The sequence below is a fragment of the Sardina pilchardus genome, chromosome 10 (genome assembly GCF_963854185.1).
Source record: "Sardina pilchardus chromosome 10, fSarPil1.1, whole genome shotgun sequence".
Lineage (NCBI taxonomy): Eukaryota > Metazoa > Chordata > Actinopteri > Clupeiformes > Clupeidae > Sardina > Sardina pilchardus.
The window spans coordinates 13,419,486-13,441,657 of NC_085003.1; the positions used below are offsets into that span (position 1 = coordinate 13,419,486).

Consider the following 22,172-nt stretch of genomic DNA (forward strand, 5'->3'; position numbering starts at 1 on the left):
ATCTGCTGGGGCGAGGGTGGAATTCGCAGCTCAGGTGGAAGTGAACTCGTCAGCAGCAGCGCTGCCTCGCCTTGGCACACTCTCGCTCTTACGCTCTCTCCCCACCCCTCTCTCTCTTTCTCTCTACCTCCCTCCCCTCTCTATCTCTCTCTACCTCCCTCTCTATCTCTCCCTACCCCCCTCCTCTCTCTCTCTCTCTCTCTCTCTGTGGGGCAGACATTCCTCTCATAGCTGTGCGATGCACCACAGAGCTTGCACTCAAACGCCCTCGGAATGTTCTGGAGTGACACATTACAAATGGATGAGGGGAACTGACACAGGACAGGAAAGAAAAAAAAATAAAAGAGAGGAGGAGCAGGTCTGCTCATTTATGACCTTGCATTTCCACCTGGACTGGGTTCAAGTCCATTACAGTCACAAGGAAAGCTCACCACCAAAACACTCAAGAGGAATACAAAGGACCACTTCAAACAGCTAAGGGTACCCTTATATAAAGGCAGCTATTTTTAAAATCACCATCATGAGTATCAAGGTATCTGGGAATACATGGAAGAAGACAAGCGTGGGAGACTACCATCTGTTTGATTCTGTCGGCATACTTTGGGGTGTGTGTGGGGGGGGGATTTTCCTCAAAAGATCTTACCTTCACCAGAAAGAACGAGACTCCGTATGTCCGTAGAGACCGGGCCAGTTTCACGTACTTCACTTTGGCCTCGATCTCGGTCATCTCGCCGCAGCTCTTGTGGTCCTGAGGAGCAGAAGAAACAGGCTTCCCTCAGACTCAGCCTCAGCCTCAGCCTCAGCCTCAGCCTCAGCCTCGACACACTTCCACCAGGCTTTCATAACTCAGCAATGAGCCCACTGTGAGCTTATTAGCCCACAAAGCTTTTAATCAGGTATAAATTCACTTATGCTAATCATTAGAGAGAGAGAGAGAGAGAGAGAGAGACAGAGAGAGAGAGAGAGAGAGAGAGAGAGAGAGAGAGAGAGAGAGAGAGAGAGAGAGAGAGAGAGAGAGAGAGAGAGAGTGTGTGTGTGTGTGTGTGTGTGTGTGTGTGGGCAAAGTGCTTTACATATTTCAGCTAATTCACTCTCAACACAAGTAAACGTCTAATTGGTATTCCTCCGCTCTATGGAGCCGGCGGAGCACATCAAACATTAACCTGGTTAAGTGGCAACATGAGAGGTGGGGACGCAACAGTACGCCAGGCATTCATCACGGCCAGCGCCTGACAGGGCTACAGCTACGCACCTGAAAGATCCTCTTCTCCGAGCCCCTCTGCTTGATGTACTCCTTGGGCAGAAACTCCTTCAGGCTGGGGGAATAAATCACGTGTGAAAAGAGGCAACACCCAGGAAGAACCCCCCCGCACCCCCCTACACACACACACCCACACACACACGCCCACCCCAGCCCACCTGCAACCGCCTCAGAGAACATACCAGAACGTGAGGTGAAGGCTGGGGGTGGGGGTCAGTCTGCCTCTGATCTGCATGTCTGTCTGTCTGCCATGAATCACATTCTCTGTCTGCTCCTCTGTTCCCTCCCTCCCACTCAGCCAGCCAGCCACACAAGTCAAATCCATATCTAGCCCCCTCAGCCAACCACCACCCACCTGATAACATTACTGCTGGGGGCTTGCTACAGCATCGGTGTATGTACGTATGTAATGTGTGTGCGTGTGTGTGTGTATGCATGTGTGTGTGTTCACGTCCATTAAGTGTCTCTGTAGGCACATGCATGTGTGTTGTGTGTGGGGGGGGGGGAGTGTCGGAGTCGGAAATGCCTTGCAGGCAGCTGTTAAGCATCCACCCCGTGTCAGTGTGTGTGTTGGGATGTGTTGGGATGGGATGGGGTGGGATGGGGTGCGTTGGCTTACTCGAGGAATCCCGGCTTGTGTTTGTGCTCCACGTGTGGCCCAAACTGGATCTGTGCCTGGATCCCGGCGAACTCGCAGGCCTTCTCGAAGGACACGGGGTGCGAGCCGTTCAGGATGTCGTCCCGCGCCTGGGAGAGGAGAGGACACAAGCCAGCAGTAGACAGGAGTTACTGCACGCTACATAGCTACAGATAACAGGCCTGGCTGCCTCTAAGGAGAAGAGGTCAATCCAGGGTAATGCTACACACACATACACACACACACACACACAAAGCTACTACTCTGATAAGGCACATATGAAATAACAAAACACAGACGCAAGTAGAAAAGTGTCCAAACACACACAGATGTAAAAACAATTGAAGAGCAGCAATGTCTGCGCTCAAGTGATGACTTCATGGGAGCTCTGACAGTGAACATAAAGTGGTGTTTGGGAACCACCCCACACACACACACACACACACACACACACACACACTCTCTCACAACATTTTTAATTATCATTCGGCTTGTTCCATTGCCATAGACACCAGCCATTACACAGCGCTCTGTTTTTCAAAACATTACCTCACACTACAGATTACAGATAGTTGTGAATGTATAATAAGCGGTTTTAAGGAGTTAATGAGTGATGTGACGCTCATCATCCTCAGCGCACGGGAGAAAAGAACAAAGTCCCTGAGCCTGAATTGTGACATCTGCTATCGCAGAGACATACTTTTCCCTTCCACTTTGGCTTCCTCCTCTCCTAAATACCCTGGGTCTCAGAGGCTGCCATGTTTCATGGGTGGTTCTGGGAGATGGATAGTTTTGTTTTGCTCTTTCTCTAAAGCTCATTTCTGCCCAGACGGGTGTGGATGCCAATGCCTGCCGACACCCCCTCAGATGGGTCAATATAGTCGCTTGCTTCTAGGGGAGAATTAGATCCAACACACACACATACACACACACAATGTTTAATCATCTCCTGCCACTCAAGAAACCTCGATCGTTTCACAAGCCATGTTTGTATATATATGTGTGTGTGTGTGTGTGTGTATCTGCATATGTGTGTGAGTGTGACTATGTCTATGTGAGTGTGTGTGCATATGTGCGTGTAAGCACCCTATTCTACCCCAGAGAGCTCTCATTTTGGCCGCGTGTTTGTGTTTGTTTGTGGTGTGTTGCTGAGATGCACATGTGTTTAAATCAAAGATGGATCTCTCACGGAGACTCCTTTGAGTGAGGCTAGTTTAAGATAGTGTGTTTGCGTGTTTGTGGTGTGTGTGTTGCTGGGGGCCTGTGAAAGATGCTCATTTCTGAGTTGAAGCTAGTGTGTTTGTGTGCGTTTCATGGAGACTCATTTCTGAGAGGGTAGTTGAAGCTAGTGTGTTTGTGTGCGTTTCATGGAGACTCATTTCTGAGAGGGTAGTTGAAGCTAGTGTGTTTGTGTGTGTGTGTGTGTGTTGTGATGCTGGGGCACTGTGAAAGACACACATGTGTTTAAATCAAAGAAGGATCTCTCGTGGAGACTCATTTCTGAGAGGGGTTTACGCTACTGTAGATGAAATATGTGAGGGCTGAAGAGGTTTTCCACAGCTCCTCCTTAGCCACTGGTGGCAAATCATTTCTCCAACACTGTTCATCACCATACCACACTGACAATAACACACACACACATAGGCAGAGATGCACACACCCTGTTATATACACTGAAAGTACTACAATCATTTACACAAACACTCCCTCTCGGACACACACATACTGTACATACATTTATGGACATATACAATTAAGGCAAACACTCCTCAAAAATGAGTATACAGTATATGCATATTTACATGTATGTATACACATAGTACAGTATGTATGTGTGTATGTATGTATGTATGTATGTGTATACATACATACAGTACATACAGTACATACATACTGTACACACACACGTATGTATACTGTACATATTGATTTTTATGGTATGAGCTGAGTAACAAGATTCTGTCTGCAGAATTTGGTGTGTAAATATGTGCATCCGTTGTTTATATTCTAGTCAGAAACAGAGTGGTACAGCTTGGCTTGGCAAGGACCCCATCTGTATTTGTGTGTGTGTGTGTGTCTGAAGGAGAGAGAGAGAGAGCGAGAGAGAGAGATGAGGTCATGGAAGCTGCTAGTCATTAGAACACAGTGCAGTTCATCAGTGAGGGGCCCTCCCTCAGGAAATCAGCACATGATATCAGCGCGCGCACACACACACACACACACACACACGCGCAAATGGATTGAAATGAATGTTAACAGGAATATCCAACAGACAGAAATATTATATATGTGTGTGTGTGTGTGTGTGTGAGTGTGAGTGTGAGTGTGAGTGTGAGTGTGAGTGTGTGTGAGAGAGAAGAGACGGATGTAGAGGAGTGTGTTTGGGTTGGGCCGGGGTGTTCATGTTCCACATGCCAGAAAGCTCTCTCATTCTCTAACTCTTTCTCCGTGTGTTCTCTCTCTCTCTCTCCCCCTCTCTCTCTCTCTCTCTCCCTCTCTGTGCCAAGCATCCCTTCCTTAGAGAGAACCCAGTGGAGAGTGTGAGACTATCATGTGGAGGAGAGGAATCCCCTGCAGCCAGTCATCTCTGTGTGACCTGCCTTTCAGAGTGTGTGAGTTTCACTGTGTATGAAAATGTGTGTGTGTGTGTGTGCAGAAGGCTGTCAGTATGTGGGAGGGTGTGTGCCTGTGCTTTAGAAAGGGAGAAAAATATGGAGGGCACTGGCGGAAGCAGTGTAGAGTGCTAGTATGCGCCTGAGTGCTTATGCGCATGCATGCTCGTGTGAGTGTGTGTGCTTGTTTGTGTGTTCTTGTTTGTGTTTGTGTGTGTGCATTCTTAGTTGTATATGTGTGTGTATGTCTTTGTTTGTTTGTGTGTGTGTTCTTGTTTGTGTTTGTGCGTGTGTGCATTCTTAGTTGTATATGTGTGTGTGTGTGTGAGAGTGTATTGGAGAGGCGTCACAAAGTGCCATGCAGCCCAAGTGGCTGTGGGCGTGTGCCATTGAGTCAGAGGTTTAGTAGAGGAGTGAGAGTTGGAGAGACATAAAGAGAGAGGAAGAGGGGGAGAGGATGAGGATGAGGGGGAAAGGATGAGGGGGGAGGAAGAGGGGGAAAGGAAGAGAGTAGAGGAAGAGGAGAGGATGACTGAGAAGGAGGAGAGAGAGAGAGAGAGAGAGAGAGAGAGAGAGAGAGAGAGAGAGAGAGAGAGAGAAGCACAAGCTGGGAGGACTATGGCTGTGGACATGTGTCCTAGTAGCACACGGAGCTCTCTCTATATGTGTGGAACTGCATGTGTGTACATACGTATTTTATGCTTTCAAACGTTGATGTAACTGTGCATTCATAAGGGAGCATATATAAGTGATTAGTGAATTGGCATGGATCCTTTTACATTCACTCCCGGAAGACACATCCGAGTCAGTGTGTATGTGTGTGTGTGTGTGTGTGTGTGTGTGTGTGTGTGCTCGTTTGTGTTTGTGTTTGTGTGTGTGTGTGTACGTGCAGTTTTGCTGGGGGCCTGTTGAGTTGATGCATATGCAGTCAAGCATGCAGAGAGAGCCAGGGCAGGGGATGGGGGTGGAGGGAGGGGGGGGGGGACACTTGCAGAGGGTGTGGGCGTGAGCACTGAGGCTAGCCAGCCTGCCAGATCTGCAGACTCAGCTACAACCCTCCCCCTGCCCCTCCACCCAAAACACCACCCTCCCCAACCCCACACACACACACACACACACACACACACACACACACACACACACACAGGGGAACCCCTGTGTCAGCAGTCCAGAAGCCCCTATCTGAGATGAGCCAATCTGTGTGTGCATAACAACAACAGCGGTGGAGGCAGTAGCAGCAGCAGCAGCAACAGTAGCAGTTAGCGCTGGGATGAAACAATAAAGGAGCTCCATCTGCGGCGGATCAGGATGGCGCCGGCCCGTGCTGTAGCGAGGGTGACTCAGAGACCAGCTCCTCCACCCAGGAGAGCAGCAGCATCTGGCCCCGGTCACTCCTGGAGCACTGCACTGGGATGGGCCTGTACTCTGGAAGAGCTCTCTTGCTGCTGAGGCTGAGGGAGGTGGGGGGGGGGGTGTTGTGGAGGGTGGTGTGTGTGTGTGTGTGTGTGTGGGGGGGGGGGGGGGTGGGTTCTAGCTGCAGCGTCACAAAGGTGGACTGGTGTGGATCCACTCGGAGACACAGGGATGAGATGTGGCCATCTTTAGATGCTTTCACAGCCTCCTGTGACAAAGCCAGGGGCTTTGCCAAACCATTAGCTCATTAACCAGTGATTACTATATAGAATATATGCATTTCAGTGATGGAAACCAAAATACACTGTAGCACATCGCATCTGCTTTATATTTATTAATTCAGCAGACTTAACTCAGGTTTATTATATATATTTTTTTTTAAAGAATCCATGCATGTACTGTAGGGGACATAGTACAATCCATTAGTCAGTATTTCCCAGGAGAATCGATTGAATCCATGATCTCAGTACTGCCGTTCGTTATCCAACTCCACCAGAATGAACTTTAGCAAAGCCTATAGCTAATCCACTTAGGTGAAACACTAGCTTATTGACAAGCATATTAACCAACCTGCCCCAGGTTTGCAGAGGGAGGCTGGCTACCGTACAGTACATGACAGAGCTGCAGCTGTGACCGGGGAGGAGAGGAGCCTTCACTTGCAGAGGAACGGCTAGATAATCCAGACAGAAACAACAGCGCTATAGGACAGTGGCAATGTGGAAGATGCACACACACACACACACACACACGCACACACACTCAAACACACACGCAGAGAATGAGAGAAAGAGAGAGAGAGAGAAAAAGTGAAAGTGTGAGTGAGTGAATGAGCGAGCAAGTGTGACCGTGAACGAATGAAAGAGTGAGCGTGTGTGAAAGTGCTAAATGATGAAGGGATGGGAGAAGAGAAGAGAAGCGAGGAGGAGAGGGGAGAGGAGAAGAGGGGAGCACTGGCCGGAGTTCTGACCTGCACGTAGAGCAGATTGAGCTGGACCGGGTCTCTGGAGTCCACGTTTTGGTCCGAGTAGAAGAACTTCCTCCGCAGCAGCAGGGTCTCGCTCTCCTCCACGCCCTGCTCACGGAACGTTCGGCTGTGGTCCAGCCAGTTCACTGATGGCACAAACACACACACACACACACACACACACACACACACACACACACACACACACACACACACACACACACACACGGAAAGACAGCAGTCTTAATGCACGTGTAGCGGCTGGGTGAAGAGATCCACACAAACATACAGGCACAGTCTTCAAAAGAAACACATATTGCCCACAAACGCAATTTAATTAAGCAATTTCCTTTGCATTGTAAAAGCAGTAAAAACAACTTATCCAGAAACAGTATTTGCCATCTTCAAAGGGAGCCATAATTTAGACATTTAACTAAGTGACAAAAGCACCTGCACTGTAGCGATGACTTCATTTCATAATCACGTGGTGGCATTTAGTGTTGCTAAATGAAATGCATCATCATACCACTGTTGCGTAATGTCTGGGACATCAGCTAAAGCCATCACACTCTTGACTGGAGACAGCTTTCATACGTGTGTGTGTGGTGGAAACACACACACACACACACACACACACACACACACACACACACCTACCGTGTCAACAGAGACAGGTAATAAAGGCTGAGACAGGATTGCACACGGGTTAATCAATGTTTATTCACCTGCCCCGTAGAGGCCCTTGTGTGCTTACACAGAGCCCATTTTGCTTGTCTCTGAGTGTGTGTGTGTGTGTGTGTGTGTGTGTGTGTGTGTGTGTGTCTTTTAGCACAGGGTACACAATATGAGCAGGACACTCTGACGCATACACTGTCCACATACTCTTCCCACAGAGGCAATTGCCTTATTCCTCGACTAAAGTTTGGCATTCGGTCCAGAATGCCTGGTCCAACTGTGATTTAATCCAAGATTCAGGGCTAATCCCCAAATGGGAGAAAAAGCACACACACACACACACACACACACACACACACACACACACACAGGCTCTAAATCTTTCTTGTTGCAGTTGGGCAAATTGTGAACGTGGTGAAATGTAATTTTGCTTCAGCTGGAGTTTGTCAAATTTATTACTGACGTGTGTGTGCGCACATTCATGAGCGCATGTCTCGTAAACACGTGTCCATGTGTGTGCGTGTGTGTGTGCGCGCGCACGCACACATTCATGAGCATATGTCGCATAAACACATGCGTCCACGTGTGTACGCATGCAGGTGCGTGTTTCTCTGTGTGTGTGCATGCATATGTATGCATGTATGTGTATGCATGTATGTGTGTGTATGCGTGTGTGTGTTTGTGTATGCATGTGTGTGTGTGTGTGTGTGCGAACGCGCACATGTGCGTGTGTGTGTGTGTGTGTGTGTGTGTGTGTGTGTATGCATGTGTATGCATATGTGTGTGTGTGTGTGTGTGTATGTGTGTGCGTGTATGTCCACTCACAGTCGTCGTCTGTGTGCAGCTTGGCTTTGAGCTTCTCCATCTTCCTCTCGTCGCGCAGCAGCGTGCGGTCCTTCTTCAGCGTGCCCATGCCGTCCTCCTTCTTCTCCTCCACCTGCTCCTGGATCAGGGAGTACTCCTCATAGTTGGTGATGCCTGAGAGAGAGGGAGAGGGAGGGAGAGAGAGAGAGAGGAGAGAGTGGGACAGAGAGAGAGAGAAGAGAGAGAGAGAGACAGGGAGAGGGAGAGAAGAGAGAGAGAGAGAGAGAGAGAGAGAGAGAGAGAGGAGAGGGACAGAGAGAGAGAAGAGAGGGAGAAGAGAAAGAGAGATGGAGAGAGAGAGAGAGTGGGACAGAGAGAGAGACAGGGAGGGAGAGAAAGAGAAAGAGAGAATGAAAGAAACAGGGATAGAGAAGGAGTGAGAGAGAGTCAGTCTGAAATCCCAAGCCGAGTGCATCACAGACACTTCAGAGCCTTTACTGTATTTTTGTTTGTCTCCATTTCAGCCATTTGTGAGAAATTCGTTTCACTCTCCCCTTCTCCCTCTTTGATTTTCTACCTCATCTTGTGCATTTTGCAGCTCTTCTCTCCATTTCATTCACTGGGCAATTTACTCTTTACTCCCCCTCCTCTCCTCTCCTCCCCTCCTCCTCCTCCTCCTCCTCCGCTTCTCTCCATTTCTCTCAACTGCTTCCCTCTCTGCCTTTGCCTGGCAAAAACACCAGAGTGGTGAGAACACTGGACACTGGCCAGAAAAGAAAAGTAAGAAGTCAAAGAAGGACAAAAAAAGATGGAGCGAGAGAGAGAGAGAGAGAGAGAGAGAGAGAGGGAGAGAGGGAGAGAGAGAGAGGGGGAAGCCAAGCAGAAATCCCCTTCTAAACAACCAATGGGCCAGCACGGGCCTGCCTGTCTGCCAGACGCAAAGCTCCTCTCCTCACCCAATTTCACTTGGGCTGGAGCCCTGGCCCTAATTGAAATGTATTGCTGTGGGAACATCTCAGTGACGACAAGGAAACAGCAGGGGGAGAGGAAGGATGCTGTAGTAGAACATAGGCATGGCTGAGTTAATCTATAGCGCAAATCATACACAGAAGTGTTTCTGAGAAGAGAGAAATTGCTAATGAGCAGATAAAGGACAACTAAATAGAAGCAGCTTTGTGATGGTAATAGGGTCTGCGAAGAAATACGAATGCAGTGTCTTATATTTTCATCAGGGTGTCCAGCTCATTCTAGAAGCTTTGCACATATGTGCCAGCTGCCAGAGGCAATAAATGTGTGTGTGTGTGTGTGTGTGTGTGTGTGTGTGTGTGTGTGTGTGTGTGTGTGTGTGTGTGTGTGTACGTGTACACAATCATTACAGTTTGCAGTGAGAAAGCTGCTGAATTATTCATAGGATTGAGCCCTGGAGAAGAGGAAGAGAGGGTCAGCTCGGCTAATGCTGCGTAAGAGAGGGCACAGAGGACAGGGAGAGAGCTGCAACGCAATGCAACGCAACGCAAACGCAACGCAAACGCAACGCAAACGCAACGCAACGCAACAGCACACAACACAACACCACTCAACACCACACCAACACAACGCACCTATTCTACTGCATATAGTGACCAGCAGCTCTCCCACGGTCTTGGAGTCGTCCACCATGATAGTTTTGACCGCGCCGTCCAGCATCTTGATCTTCTGCGGCCTCTGTTTCTTCTTGTACTCCAGCACATCCTGGGAGACAGCAGCGGCGAGGGGAGGGGGGGGGACACAAAACCATTTTTAAATTTAGGAGAACACATCACAAAGAGCACAGCCTCAGTGACACTTTTATTTGCTTTTTGAATTGCACTTTCCGCTAGAAACCTTTTAAGCATACTGCTCGCATAACTGTCAAATCACGGGGAATAAAATGTGCAGATGGTAGGTCCCTTGAGCTGCTGGCTGAGACGATGATATGCATTCTGCTTCAAAGACAAGCCGCTTATACTGTAGGCAAGCGCAGGAGAAGCATGTGAAGAGGCAGCAGGACCAAGATCGCTATGAGTTCAATTGATCTCTTCGACTCTGCTTGTGCCTTAAACATGATATTGATTGATAATAACTGTAATGATAAACATGATCGGTGTGGGCTGTGCGGATTGTTCTGGAATTGGCCCCATAGCTTTCTGCAGTGCTGTTATGTAGCGTACCCCATTCCGCAGCATGTAGTAGTCCAGTGTTCGGCCCGATTCCAACCAGATTCCTTTCCTCGGGTCATCGTCTGAGAGGAACAGTCCGTAGTCGGAGGCTAGAGAGAGAGAGAGAGAGAGAGAGAGAGAGAGAGAGAGAGAGAGAGAGAGAGAGAGAGAGAGAGAGAGAGAGAGAGAGAGAGAGAGAGAGAAAGAGAAAGAGAGAGAAGGGGGGTGGACACAATGTTTAATTTATTACACTCCTGCAGTGGAGAATTCATATTAAAGAGTAGCGCAACTCTGTGGCGATAAATTGTTGGGACAACCTCTGCGGCGAATGAGCTGGACAGCGATTGGGCCAAAGGGCAGCGGTCAGCGCTGCTTTGATGGCTGCGGTTAGTGTGAAACCCAACTGCCGTTCCGCTCACTCCTGTGCCCACATGCGGACCGCACTGACCAGCCAAACCAGGTCACTAAAGGCGCTGTGTGTGTGTGTGTGTGTGTGTGTGTGTGTGTGTGTGTGTGTGTATGTGTGTATGTGTGTGTGCGTGTGTGCGTATGTGTGTATGTGTGTATGTGTGTGTGTGTGTGTGTGTGTGTGTGTGTGTGTGTGTGTACACGTACACCCAGTCATCCCATGCACTTGTGAGAAGTGCCAAGGCTCTGCAGGGTGGAGTGAGTCAGGGAGGCAGTCATGAGGTGACACAGCATGTCCCGGAAAGAAGACAAAAAAACAACACACTGATCGTATCTGACCCCTACAGTTGGCAGGAGTCACCCCACAGTCTGACCCTGTGAGATGCATAGAACAGCCCCACACACACACACACACACAGAAATACCCACACACACACACACACACACCCACACACACTTCAGAGAAAGTGACAAAAATCAACGTCTAGTCACAGCTCAGGACTACGAGACATCTGAGAAGACACAGCAGGACTAAAAATATTAGGAGGTCAGTGATGTACGGCAGTACGTGAGGGAGGAATACACAGCGCTGGCATTTGTTTGAACTGCGGGAGACGGCCCTGGAGGGAAGCGCTTGATATTCATGAACTCCTCTGAGAAGCTCATGTGAGTGGGGCACGGGGAGGCCATTGCTAGTCTCATCACTCAATGTGAGTAAATACCAATTTGCCTTGAGGCCTAATGACAGTGTGTTCACCACACACATGCACACACACATTACCATGGGTTACATCACATTGTACACATGGTCTCTAAAGCTTTGTACCACCACTAAAGTATGAAAAAAAAACATTCAAATTGTTTAAGCTTTACCAGACCATAACAACATCAGTTCTTTGGTCTGTTTGACTTTGAAAAAGTTTTGCTGACTCAGGAGGCCCAGCTGTGCAGCACTGCTGTGGATCCTTATCACGGCGGACTCATATCGCAACTCCTCTTCTTCCTCACTTTGAAGGAGAACATCAGACAGGGAAGCGCCTGCCAATCTAACATCCAATGTTCACCTGCTCTCCTTAAGCAGATATACATCCCAGAACATCCCCTCTCTACAGCGAACACAAAATGCAAAGTTTCCCACAGGGAAAGCAAAATTCTAAATGAAATCTTATCCTTGTCTCCAAAACAAAGGGGCCTATTTTGGCAAAACAAGTCAGATATTAAAGGCGTGGCTAGTCCACAATCACTGATCTAATGGAGTGACTTTGTGATCAAACGCTGGGCACATGAGGGCAGTTCTTATGTCTCTTAATCAGTCGTGAGCGTGTTTTGGGCTTTATCGAGCGTAAGATAAGAATAAGCCTTGTGTCACACTTTGCGCCACCTTGCACCGGGTGCACAATAGGGCCCTAAAGGCTTTTCTGGAAGAAAAGTTTTTCTGCTCAATCTATTTGCATTTCATCTGAGGGGGGTTTAAGACAAACAGGTCAGATCTCGAAATTGTACAGTATCTACAGTATCTCGAAAGCTTATTCATTTCGTGTGAAAGGAAAAAAAAATATCCTTTGGGTTGTTCTGTAATGGGCTGAAAGTTATGCAAATGAACATAATTGCTACTATCTTTAGAAAATGGAGACTCACCATCTGGAGAGCATCCATATAGGGCATGCAACTTAGCGAACATTTCCTGTATGGCCATAATCAAACAGCAGCTGAGACAAGACAAGACTGTCCATCCAGCATACTAATTAAATGTGTGGACACTGGTGAATGGACTGATGGACGGACTAAGAGGCCGTAGGGAGGTGTGTTTCAGAAGATCAGACTAATGCTTGTCTGATTAGCAGGTATTATGTGCTGTGACTTCACAAGGTAAATTCACTCCTGTATGAGTCGCTAATTTGTATAATCCTACTATAATTGCTGGTGTGTCAACAAAACTGGTCTTTTCTCTAAGAGTACTTAAGAGAGTACTTAAGTCAACATGAACCCACACTCCAATGGCCTTACTACTGCCTCCTACAGTGAGAAAACCCTCCATTGTCATACAAAGCCATACCTTTAATCTGACGTGGGATGTTCAAGAAAAAAAAAATCCAGGAAAACCCCCCAATAACTAACACACACACACACACACACACACACACACACACACCTTCACTCGGTGTACTCACCTTGTCCAGTCTGAGCTTCTGGGACCCTTTCTCGGATTATCCGGCAGGCGTCATAGACAGGCGTGGAGGGCTCAAACTGCATAGTCTTGACCACGTTGCACTGCCGGACGCATATCTTCAGCGACAGGGCCACCATCTTGACCACTGGTGTAATGGGAGCACCCGCTTACACACCTGCCAAAAGAGACCACAAAGATCCTTCAGTGGATGAACAAACACTGTTCTCTAAACGGAAATCATAGCTGAACAAAACTGTACCAGTGAATCAAAATAACAAAACACGTCTCACACATATTACTGAACAACAGCAGGATAATGAAGGAAAATGTTAGCCTCTCGAGGGAAAACGCTGACCGCATTCAGCAGTGTTAAGGCAGGATATCAGGCCCACAGTTTTTATTTCCATAGAAACAGGAGAGAGCAGACCGACATACACACCCCCACGGAGATTTACTAGAACTGGCACGCGGGGAGGGAAAAGTACAGGCTGTTTTGGAGAGCCCAGAAATCAAACCATCACTCGGTGAAACCACTGACAGCGCGTCTGAGCGTTATCATCAGCAGGAGAAGAGGAGGGAGAGGCCCAATCCATATCTACAAGGCCTTTCAGCACGACATTACACAACACAACTGCCCAGTTAAGAGCACACGCGGCGGTGCTGGCCTTCAAAGGCAGTGTAGTCAGAGGAGAGAAAGGAATGTTACACAGCAGGCCTCCCTGTGTTGGGTGAAGTGTATGCTTCTGAAAAGGGAAGACAATAATAAGTCGGATTCTGTAAGAACTGTTCAAAGGTAAACCAAACAGTTTTTTTTTTTTTTAATCTATAATGCTAGCTGACATGTTGGTTGAGCGGGCACTGAGGTGGCTGATTGACACACCAAGACACAAATGAGAATCCTAGTGATGTGTAATCACCATACCCCCCCCCCCCCCTCCCACCGGGAGTCATCAGCCTCCAAGACGCCCGTACGAGCGCGCAGCCTTGCGGGCGTCCGCCACCTTCAAGAGCACACAGGCTCCTGCCTAATACCTCATTATGTGGCCGGTAATGGAGGCTGAGCGAGAGCGGCAAGGGCAGAAGGGACGCAGGAGCGTCCACCTCCTCTCGCAGCGCTGAGCCCCCCGGGCCTTCTCACACGCGGACGCCAGACGAGACCTCGGAGTCGGAAGCGCTATTTTTCTCTTCCCCGTTTCCATGTTTTCGTTTTGTAATTCCGCACAGCGATTAGGCCGTTTATATTCTGGGGTGTGGAGATAGACATGCAATACGGTTCGTGCCAAACAAAGCTGATGCATGATTCATGCGAACAGGCTTTAAGACAGCTCCACTGTTGCTCAGTTGATTCCAACGGCCAAAGCCCACATACATAACAGCGTTTCAGGGCGTTCACACTCGTTTGCTATTTTTGTGCCTTTTCTGCTACAGAGAGGAAAACATTTAAACTGTTTTGGGGGGGAACCTGGGTGCACGGCAGAAGACTCTACCACTTAAAATCCGTTACCGTCACTTTGACAGCTGCGCGAGTCTGAACAACACAACGTGATCTGGTCTGCCACGCCTCATCTCTCCAAGACCAGTAGCCACAACAGTGCAACACACACACACACACACACACACACACACACACACACACACTACTGGCACAATAACATGGCAGGCGCCCAGCAGCAACAACTAAGATTCCATCCCAGAAGATGAGACGAGCCCAAGCACTGTGTCATTCTACAAGTTTCCGGCGGACACAAGAGGTGGTCTCTGTCCAGCGATCATGTGGGCGGCCAAGGCTAGGAGGGGAAGGAAAAACCACGTCTGGCCGAGGGGCAGTGAAGGCCCCTGCTTGTCTGACCAGACCCGTAGGGCAGATGCAATGTTTTCTTGCACACACACGTGCTGATGGCCTTATTCCGGACATGAACGCACGCACACACCCATGCACGCACACACACACACACACACACGCACACACACACACACACACACACACACACACACACAAACGAAATGGTGGTCCCCTGCAGACTCTACAATGCACAATCCACACACACACACACACACACACACACACACACACACACACACACACACTATGACTGTAATTTTCCAGACACACACACAGGTGGTCTCTCCCTTTCTCCCACACCCACCCACTCACACACACGGAGGTACTGCCATTATGAGTCACATGTTCACATCCCCATATAGGCAGAGGTCCCTCGGTGCCATTATGAACCACATGTGCACTCGTAGAACAGAGGTCTAGAACCCTCCCCGCCCTCTCGGCTTGATGAAACGTGGTGGGACACACGTAGAGTCTGCTTTCGGCACATACACCATCCCTTCTATAAAAAGTCAACAGCTCCTCCATGTCTCTCAGAGAGGCTGAGGTTTGTCCTCCTGTGAGAACTCATATGTGATCCAGTGCCCCTCTCTCTCACTCACACACATGAGAACTCCTTTGTGATCCAGTGCCTCTCTCTCTCTCTCTCTCTCTCACTCACACACACACACACACATGAGAACTCATATGTGAGCCCCAGCACCCCTCTCTCACTACGAGAACTCACTAAACCAAGTCACAGAACCGGAGAGAGCCCCAGGATTACACATGCTGATGTATGTCTCCATCTCTTGTCCTCTTTCGCTTTATCTCTCTATCCATCTCTCACTTTCTTTCTCTCTATTCATCCCTCACTCTCTCTCCTTCTCTCCCGGAGATTAATTATAACCTCTCCCTCAGTGTTCCAGCGCTGTGTAAACCTTCATCTTGATCTGTGAGCAAGACAACAAGCAGGTCCTTTGTCCTCCACAGCTACATCTTATCAGAGAGCACATGTCCACTAGGCCCCTCGGGAGCCGCACAGACAACTCGTATGCAGACATGTGACACGTATGAAGCAGGCAAACAATGTGCACCCCAAACACAGCCCATCAGCAGGTCATCTGCCTGGACTGACCCAGCACACATCTGATCTGGACACGGTGTAGAACCAGTGAAGATCAATACGTTTCACTGTACAAAGTGCTATATGTATGAGGCTGTGCATATCCTGTGAGACGTTAACATCAGATGCTGCTGTCTTTTTGTGGAATGCAATGATATGTGTGAAAAAGAATATCCTTATAGGACAATAAAGACTATCTATCTATCTATCTATCTATCTATCTACTGTATCAGATTCATGCCACAGTCACTAACATCAACTGCATCTAATGACTAATGTCACCTTGTCTGTTGTGTGCCTGTGCTTCTATTTCTAAGTGCTTGTCGGTTTCTTGTTGTTCCTGTGCTTGTTGAGACAAAGACAAATCTCCACCCCGGTAAACAAAGATGAGTACCATACAGCTTCTATCCGGGAAAAGTTTTCCATTAGCCTTCTGACAAGCCCACAGATAAACAGCAGGTAGAGAACAACAGAGAAAGACACAGAGGCGATGTTATCAGCACCTGAAACACTCAAGGAGCCTCGCCACCAGACAGCCCGTCCAGTTCCAGAACATTCTTCCAAAAAGCTTTCTCAGTTATGGAAAGCTTTTAATATGTTTTCCCCCCCTTCTCTCATGCATCAGACCCAACATCCGCTTCCCTGCAAATCGATATTGGGTTATGCTGTCCGACATGAACTCATTCGAAAAGCATTAAAAGAAAAGTTCCTGAACCGGATGGGGCCGATTTCACCCAAACTCTCCTTGAGAAGCTCGTCTCGGCACGGCGCAATTCAATTGGCCGGGGAGAGAGGAGGGCCATCTGGTCGGGATTTATTACTGGTGATTTAGAGTAATAACAATAGTACAGAACAGGAGCCCTGAGGGAACACTCTGCCCACACTCATTAGCGAGGAGTCTGATAGGCGGACAACACACACACACACACACACCACACACACACACACACACACACACACACTGTCCTCAGTGACATTCACATGTCAAGTCAGGCCGCAAAATGTCTTCGGAGCAGAAGTGGATATTAACAGGGCCTTAGGAGGCCTGTGTCTCAGTATGATGCTTCTCGGGGGCCAAGGTCGTGGCTGAATCGCCCGAGTGCCGTACACGACGCTAAAAACATCGCTCGTGGCACCTGACGCTGGGACTGGGCCGGACCGGGGCCAGAAGCCGGAGCCGCTTAGCAGCTGTTCTCGGCGCAGCCAGAACTAGTGCTGGCACTGGACATGTTCAGTGGATCCCATCCCTGCATCCAATCAGAGTAATTGAGGAGCTCTTGATTGGCCAAAGCAGGTGTGTTCGGCTAATCAGGCCAGCCTGTAACAGGGTTTCAACGCAACTCCATCCAAAATTCAGCTGAAGACAACGCAAGCCTGTGCATGTTTCCATTTGCTCACTTATACAAATTAAATAATGAGTTGTGAACAGCTGCAGGATCAAAGCATTATCAAAAGGTTGTCAGGGCAATAAAATCACCTAAAGAAATTCCACCAAATTATATAATCATAAACCTATGCCAACAAATATCAAGCATTTCCACTCAGGGTTTAGCTGTCTATTCAAATGGTCAACATTGCCATGATGAGCTCAGAGAGGGAGGCATAGCCACACACAGAGGAGCCCACTGTTAAGCTGGTGCTACACAGGGCAACTTTAGCCAATGATGGCAGGCAATGTTGCTGAGCGATGCCATTTGGCCACTTTCCCAATTGATTTGGAGATTGAGATTTCACATCCTGAAATCTTTTTAAAAATCACCGCTGGGTAACCAGTCAGGTGATTTGCCAGGCAGGAACAGAGTGGAGAGTCGTAACAGTAGGAAATTATAGACGCCATTCATACCATTCAATTGCATTCAATTACCACCGCTCTCCTGTAATGGAGCTCTGTGCTATTCAAACACTGGGGCTCAGCTGTGGGCTCATTAGATTCATATTCCAAGGTTAGAACAAGAGCATCAGTATGCGGCACAGTGCTATGGTTAAATGTCAAATATCTCCCTATACGATTAGGCCTACACTATCTTAATAGTGGTGTGTATTACACCATGTTCCATCCTTGTAAATGTTGAATGTAGAATATTAAGTGATTATATTTCTAGGAGGGAAGTTGAGCTTTGGCATGTCTGCGAGGGAACAGGGAGATTAAGAAATGTTCTCAACCTTTCAGCTCTGATGCTGAACACATCCCCCTGTGATGATGACATCTATAAATACAATCTGGTGAATGGTGATTAATCATGTGTGGAAGGCCAATTTCCTTCTATGTAGCTGGTCCAAGTCACTGGTCATTTCTTGGACAGTAGACGAAAAGCCCTTTTACTAGAGACGGTTAGCCCACTAAAGGATCCGATCAATGGCTGATCTGGCTCTGATGATCGGGTCCAAATCCCCTAGATCTAAGCCCTATCAATGTTGTGGCGCCTGGTGAAAGGTCTCCAGCCTCTCTCTGTGTGTGTGTGTGTGTGTGTGTGTGTGTGTGTGTGTGTGTGTGTGTGTGTGTGTGTGTGTGTGTGTGTGTGTGTGTGTGTGTGTGTGTGTGTGTGTGTGTGTTTTTTTGAGCCATTTTTCTCATGGCCCTGTGGAATGAAAGTCAGCTCTTGCCCCGTGTGCCTCAATCTGGAAACGCTTTCACCCCAGAAGGGGACGATCCCCACAGAGGCATGGGAAGAGGCGACCACAAATCTCCAGCTGTGTTTGGTAAACACAACCCTAAAGCGGGTGGCGGGCGAGGACTGCTGATATTTCTCAGCCGATCAAGAGCACGGAACAATGGCGAATGAAGAAAAAAAAAAAAACAAATATAGCCGCAAGCGGCGATGGCGGGCCCGAGCACCTGCGGTGCGGAGACCTGTGACATTTCGGAATCTAACATAGCAACATGTGCGTGTTGGTGGGCATGTGCATGAGCAACACACATGCCTACCAAATTTGGTCAATTTTCGTGAATGAGTGTGTCAACCACAACAGACAATGCGCTAGGTGGCGCTATACAGTCTCTAAGACACCCTTGGCCAAAGCGCTGTCTCTGAATAGCTATAGCAATAACACACATGCCCACCAAATTTGGTTCATTTTCCTGAATGTATGCGTCAACAACAACACACAATCTGCTAGGTGGCACTATAGTCCCTAAGCCACACCCTAGGCCAGAGCTCTGTTTCAGACTAGCGGCAGTAATAACAAACAAGCTCACCAAATTTGATTCATTTTCGTGAATGTATGTCAACCACAACAGGTAACACACTAGGTGGCGCTATAGAGTCCCTAAGCCACACCCTCGGCCAGAGCTCTGTCTCTGAATAGCTATAACAAAACACATGCCCACCAAATTTGGTTAATTTTTGTGAATGTTTGTGTCAACCACAACAGACAATGTGCTAGGTGGCGCTATAGAGTCCTTAAGCCACACCCTAGTCCAGAGCTCTGTCTCTAACTAGCAAAAACAATAACACACGAGCCCACCAAATTTGGTTAATTTTCGTGAATGTTTGTGTCAACCACAACAGACAATGCACTAGGTGGCGCTATATAGTCCCTATGCCACACCCTAGGCCAAAGCTCTGTCTCTGACTAGCCATAGCAATAAGACACAAGTCCACCAAATTTGGTTCATTTTCGTGAATGTTTGTGTCAACCACAACAGATAACATGCTGCTAGGTGGCGCTATAGAGTCCCGAAGCCACACCTTAGGCCAGAGCTCTGTCTCTGACTAGCGATAGCAATAACACACAAGCACACCAAATTTGGTTCATTTTCATCAATGTATGTGTCAACCACAACAGACTATGTGCTAGGTGGCGCTATAGAGTTCCTAAGCCACACCCTAGGCCAAAGCTCTGTCTCTAACTAGTAGTAGCAATAACACACAAGTCTACCAAATTTGGTTCATTTTCGTGAATGTTTGTGTCAATCACAACAGATAACATGCTGCTAGGTGGCGCTATAGAGTCCCAAAGCCACACCTTAGGCCAGAGCTCTGTCTCTGACTAGCAGAAGCAATTCCACATATAGCTGCCAAATTACATCCAATTCCTAACCTTTTTTCTGCCTATAACACCAACTTCCTGTTTCTTAATAAAACGCCATAATTCAAACCTTCGCCATTTCAATATACTTCAAAAATTCAAAAATCTGGTCGCAATTCCTCTCGGGCAACCCCTCAAGATCATTTTAGTGCTGATATGACATGATTTCGATAAACCGTCTTGGAGAAGTATTTCAAAATACGTGATGTGCAAAAATCATAATCATAATCATAACTCAAATTCCTCTAAGATTCACTATATAGTTTAAATGTAAAACTTGTTCAGAATAATACAACACACATGTCCACCAAATTTGGTTCATTTCCGTGAATGTATGTGTCAACCACAGTAGACGGCGCGCTAGGTGGCGCTATAGAGTCCCTGAGCCACACCCTAGGCCACAGCTCTGTGTCTGAGTATCAAATGCAATTCTACATATGCCAGCTAAATTGCAAGAGTTTTAGAGCATGCCAAGTTGGTGAAAAATGTTACTGGTAAGATAATTATACTATAATAATAATAATAAGAAATATAGCCGCAAGCGGCGATGGCGGGCCCGAGCACCTGCGGTGCGGAAACCTGTGAAATTTCGGAATCTAACAAAGCAACATGTGCGTGTTGGTGGGCATGTGCATGAGCAACACACATGCCCACCAAATTTGGTCAATTTTCCTGAATGTATGTGTCAACCACAACAGACAATGTGCTAGGTAGCGCTATAGAGTCCCTAAGCCACACCCTAGGCCAGAGCTCTATCTGTGACTATCGATAGCAATAACGCACAAGCCCACCAAATTTGGTTCATTTTCGTGAATGTATGTGTCAACCACAACAGACAGCGCACTAGGTGGCGCAATATAGTCCCTATGCCACACCCTAGGCCAAAGCTCTGTCTCTGACTAGCCATAGCAATAAGACACAAGTCCACCAAATTTCGTTCATTTTCGTGAATGTTTGTGTCAACCACAACAGATAACATGCTGCTAGGTGGCGCTATAGAGTCCCGAAGCCACACCTTAGGCCAGAGCTCTGTCTCTGACTAGCGATAGCAATAACACACAAGCACACCAAATTTGGTTCATTTTCATCAATGTTTGTGTCAACCACAACAGACAATGTGCTAGGTGGCGCTATAGAGTTCCTAAGCCACACCCTAGTCCAGAGCTCTGTCTCTAACTAGCAAAAACAATAACACACGAGCCCACCAAATTTGGTTAATTTTCGTGAATGTTTGTGTCAACCACAACAGACAATGCGCTAGGTGGCGCTATAGAGTCCTTAAGCCACACCCTAGGCCAAAGCTCTGTCTCTGACTACCGATAGCAATAACACACAAGTCCACCAAATTTGGTTCATTTTCGTGAATGTATGTGTCAACCACAACAGACAACGCACTAGGTGGCGCTATATAGTCCCTATGCCACACCCTAGGCCAAAGCTCTGTCTCTGACTAGCCATAGCAATAAGACACAATTCCACCAAATTTGGTTCATTTTCGTGAATGTTTGTGTCAACCACAACAGATAACATGCTGCTAGGTGGCGCTATAGAGTCCCGAAGCCACACCTTAGGCCAGAGCTCTGTCTCTGACTAGTGATAGCAATAACACACAAGCACATCAAATTTGGTTCATTTTCATCAATGTATGTGTCAACCACAACAGACTATGTGCTAGGTGGCGCTATAGAGTTCCTAAGCCACATCCTAGGCCAAAGCTCTGTCTCTGACTAGTAGTAGCAATAACACACAAGTCCACCAAATTTGGTTCATTTTCGTGAATGTTTGTGTCAACCACAACAGATAACATGCTGCTAGGTGGCGCTATAGAGTCCCAAAGCCACACCTTAGGCCAGAGCTCTGTCTCTGACAAGCAGAACTAATTCCACATGTAGCTGCCAAATTACATCCAATTCCTAACCTTTTTTCTGCCTATAACACCAACTTCCTGTTTCTTAATAAAACGCCATAATTCAAACCTTCGCCATTTCAATATACTTCAAAAATTCAAAAATCTGGTCGCAATTCCTCTCGGGCAACCCCTCAAGATAATTTTAGTGCTGATATGACATGATTTCGA

At 47.7% G+C, this 22,172-nt stretch overlaps 1 protein-coding gene across 1 annotated transcript in view; it reads right to left on the reverse strand.

Moving 5' to 3' along the window:
• Positions 1-22,172, reverse strand: part of tln2b (talin 2b) — a 109,736-nt gene that overhangs the window by 69,439 nt on the left and 18,125 nt on the right. The window contains exons 2-9 of the mRNA XM_062547951.1: positions 13,123-13,296; positions 10,556-10,653; positions 9,968-10,097; positions 8,388-8,540; positions 6,891-7,033; positions 1,881-2,008; positions 1,253-1,316; positions 644-748 (exon numbers count right to left, since the gene is read on the reverse strand). Of these exons, the coding sequence (XP_062403935.1) occupies positions 644-748; positions 1,253-1,316; positions 1,881-2,008; positions 6,891-7,033; positions 8,388-8,540; positions 9,968-10,097; positions 10,556-10,653; positions 13,123-13,258 (957 nt within the window). The 5' untranslated portion in view covers positions 13,259-13,296. The remainder of the gene's footprint in view (positions 1-643; positions 749-1,252; positions 1,317-1,880; positions 2,009-6,890; positions 7,034-8,387; positions 8,541-9,967; positions 10,098-10,555; positions 10,654-13,122; positions 13,297-22,172) is intronic.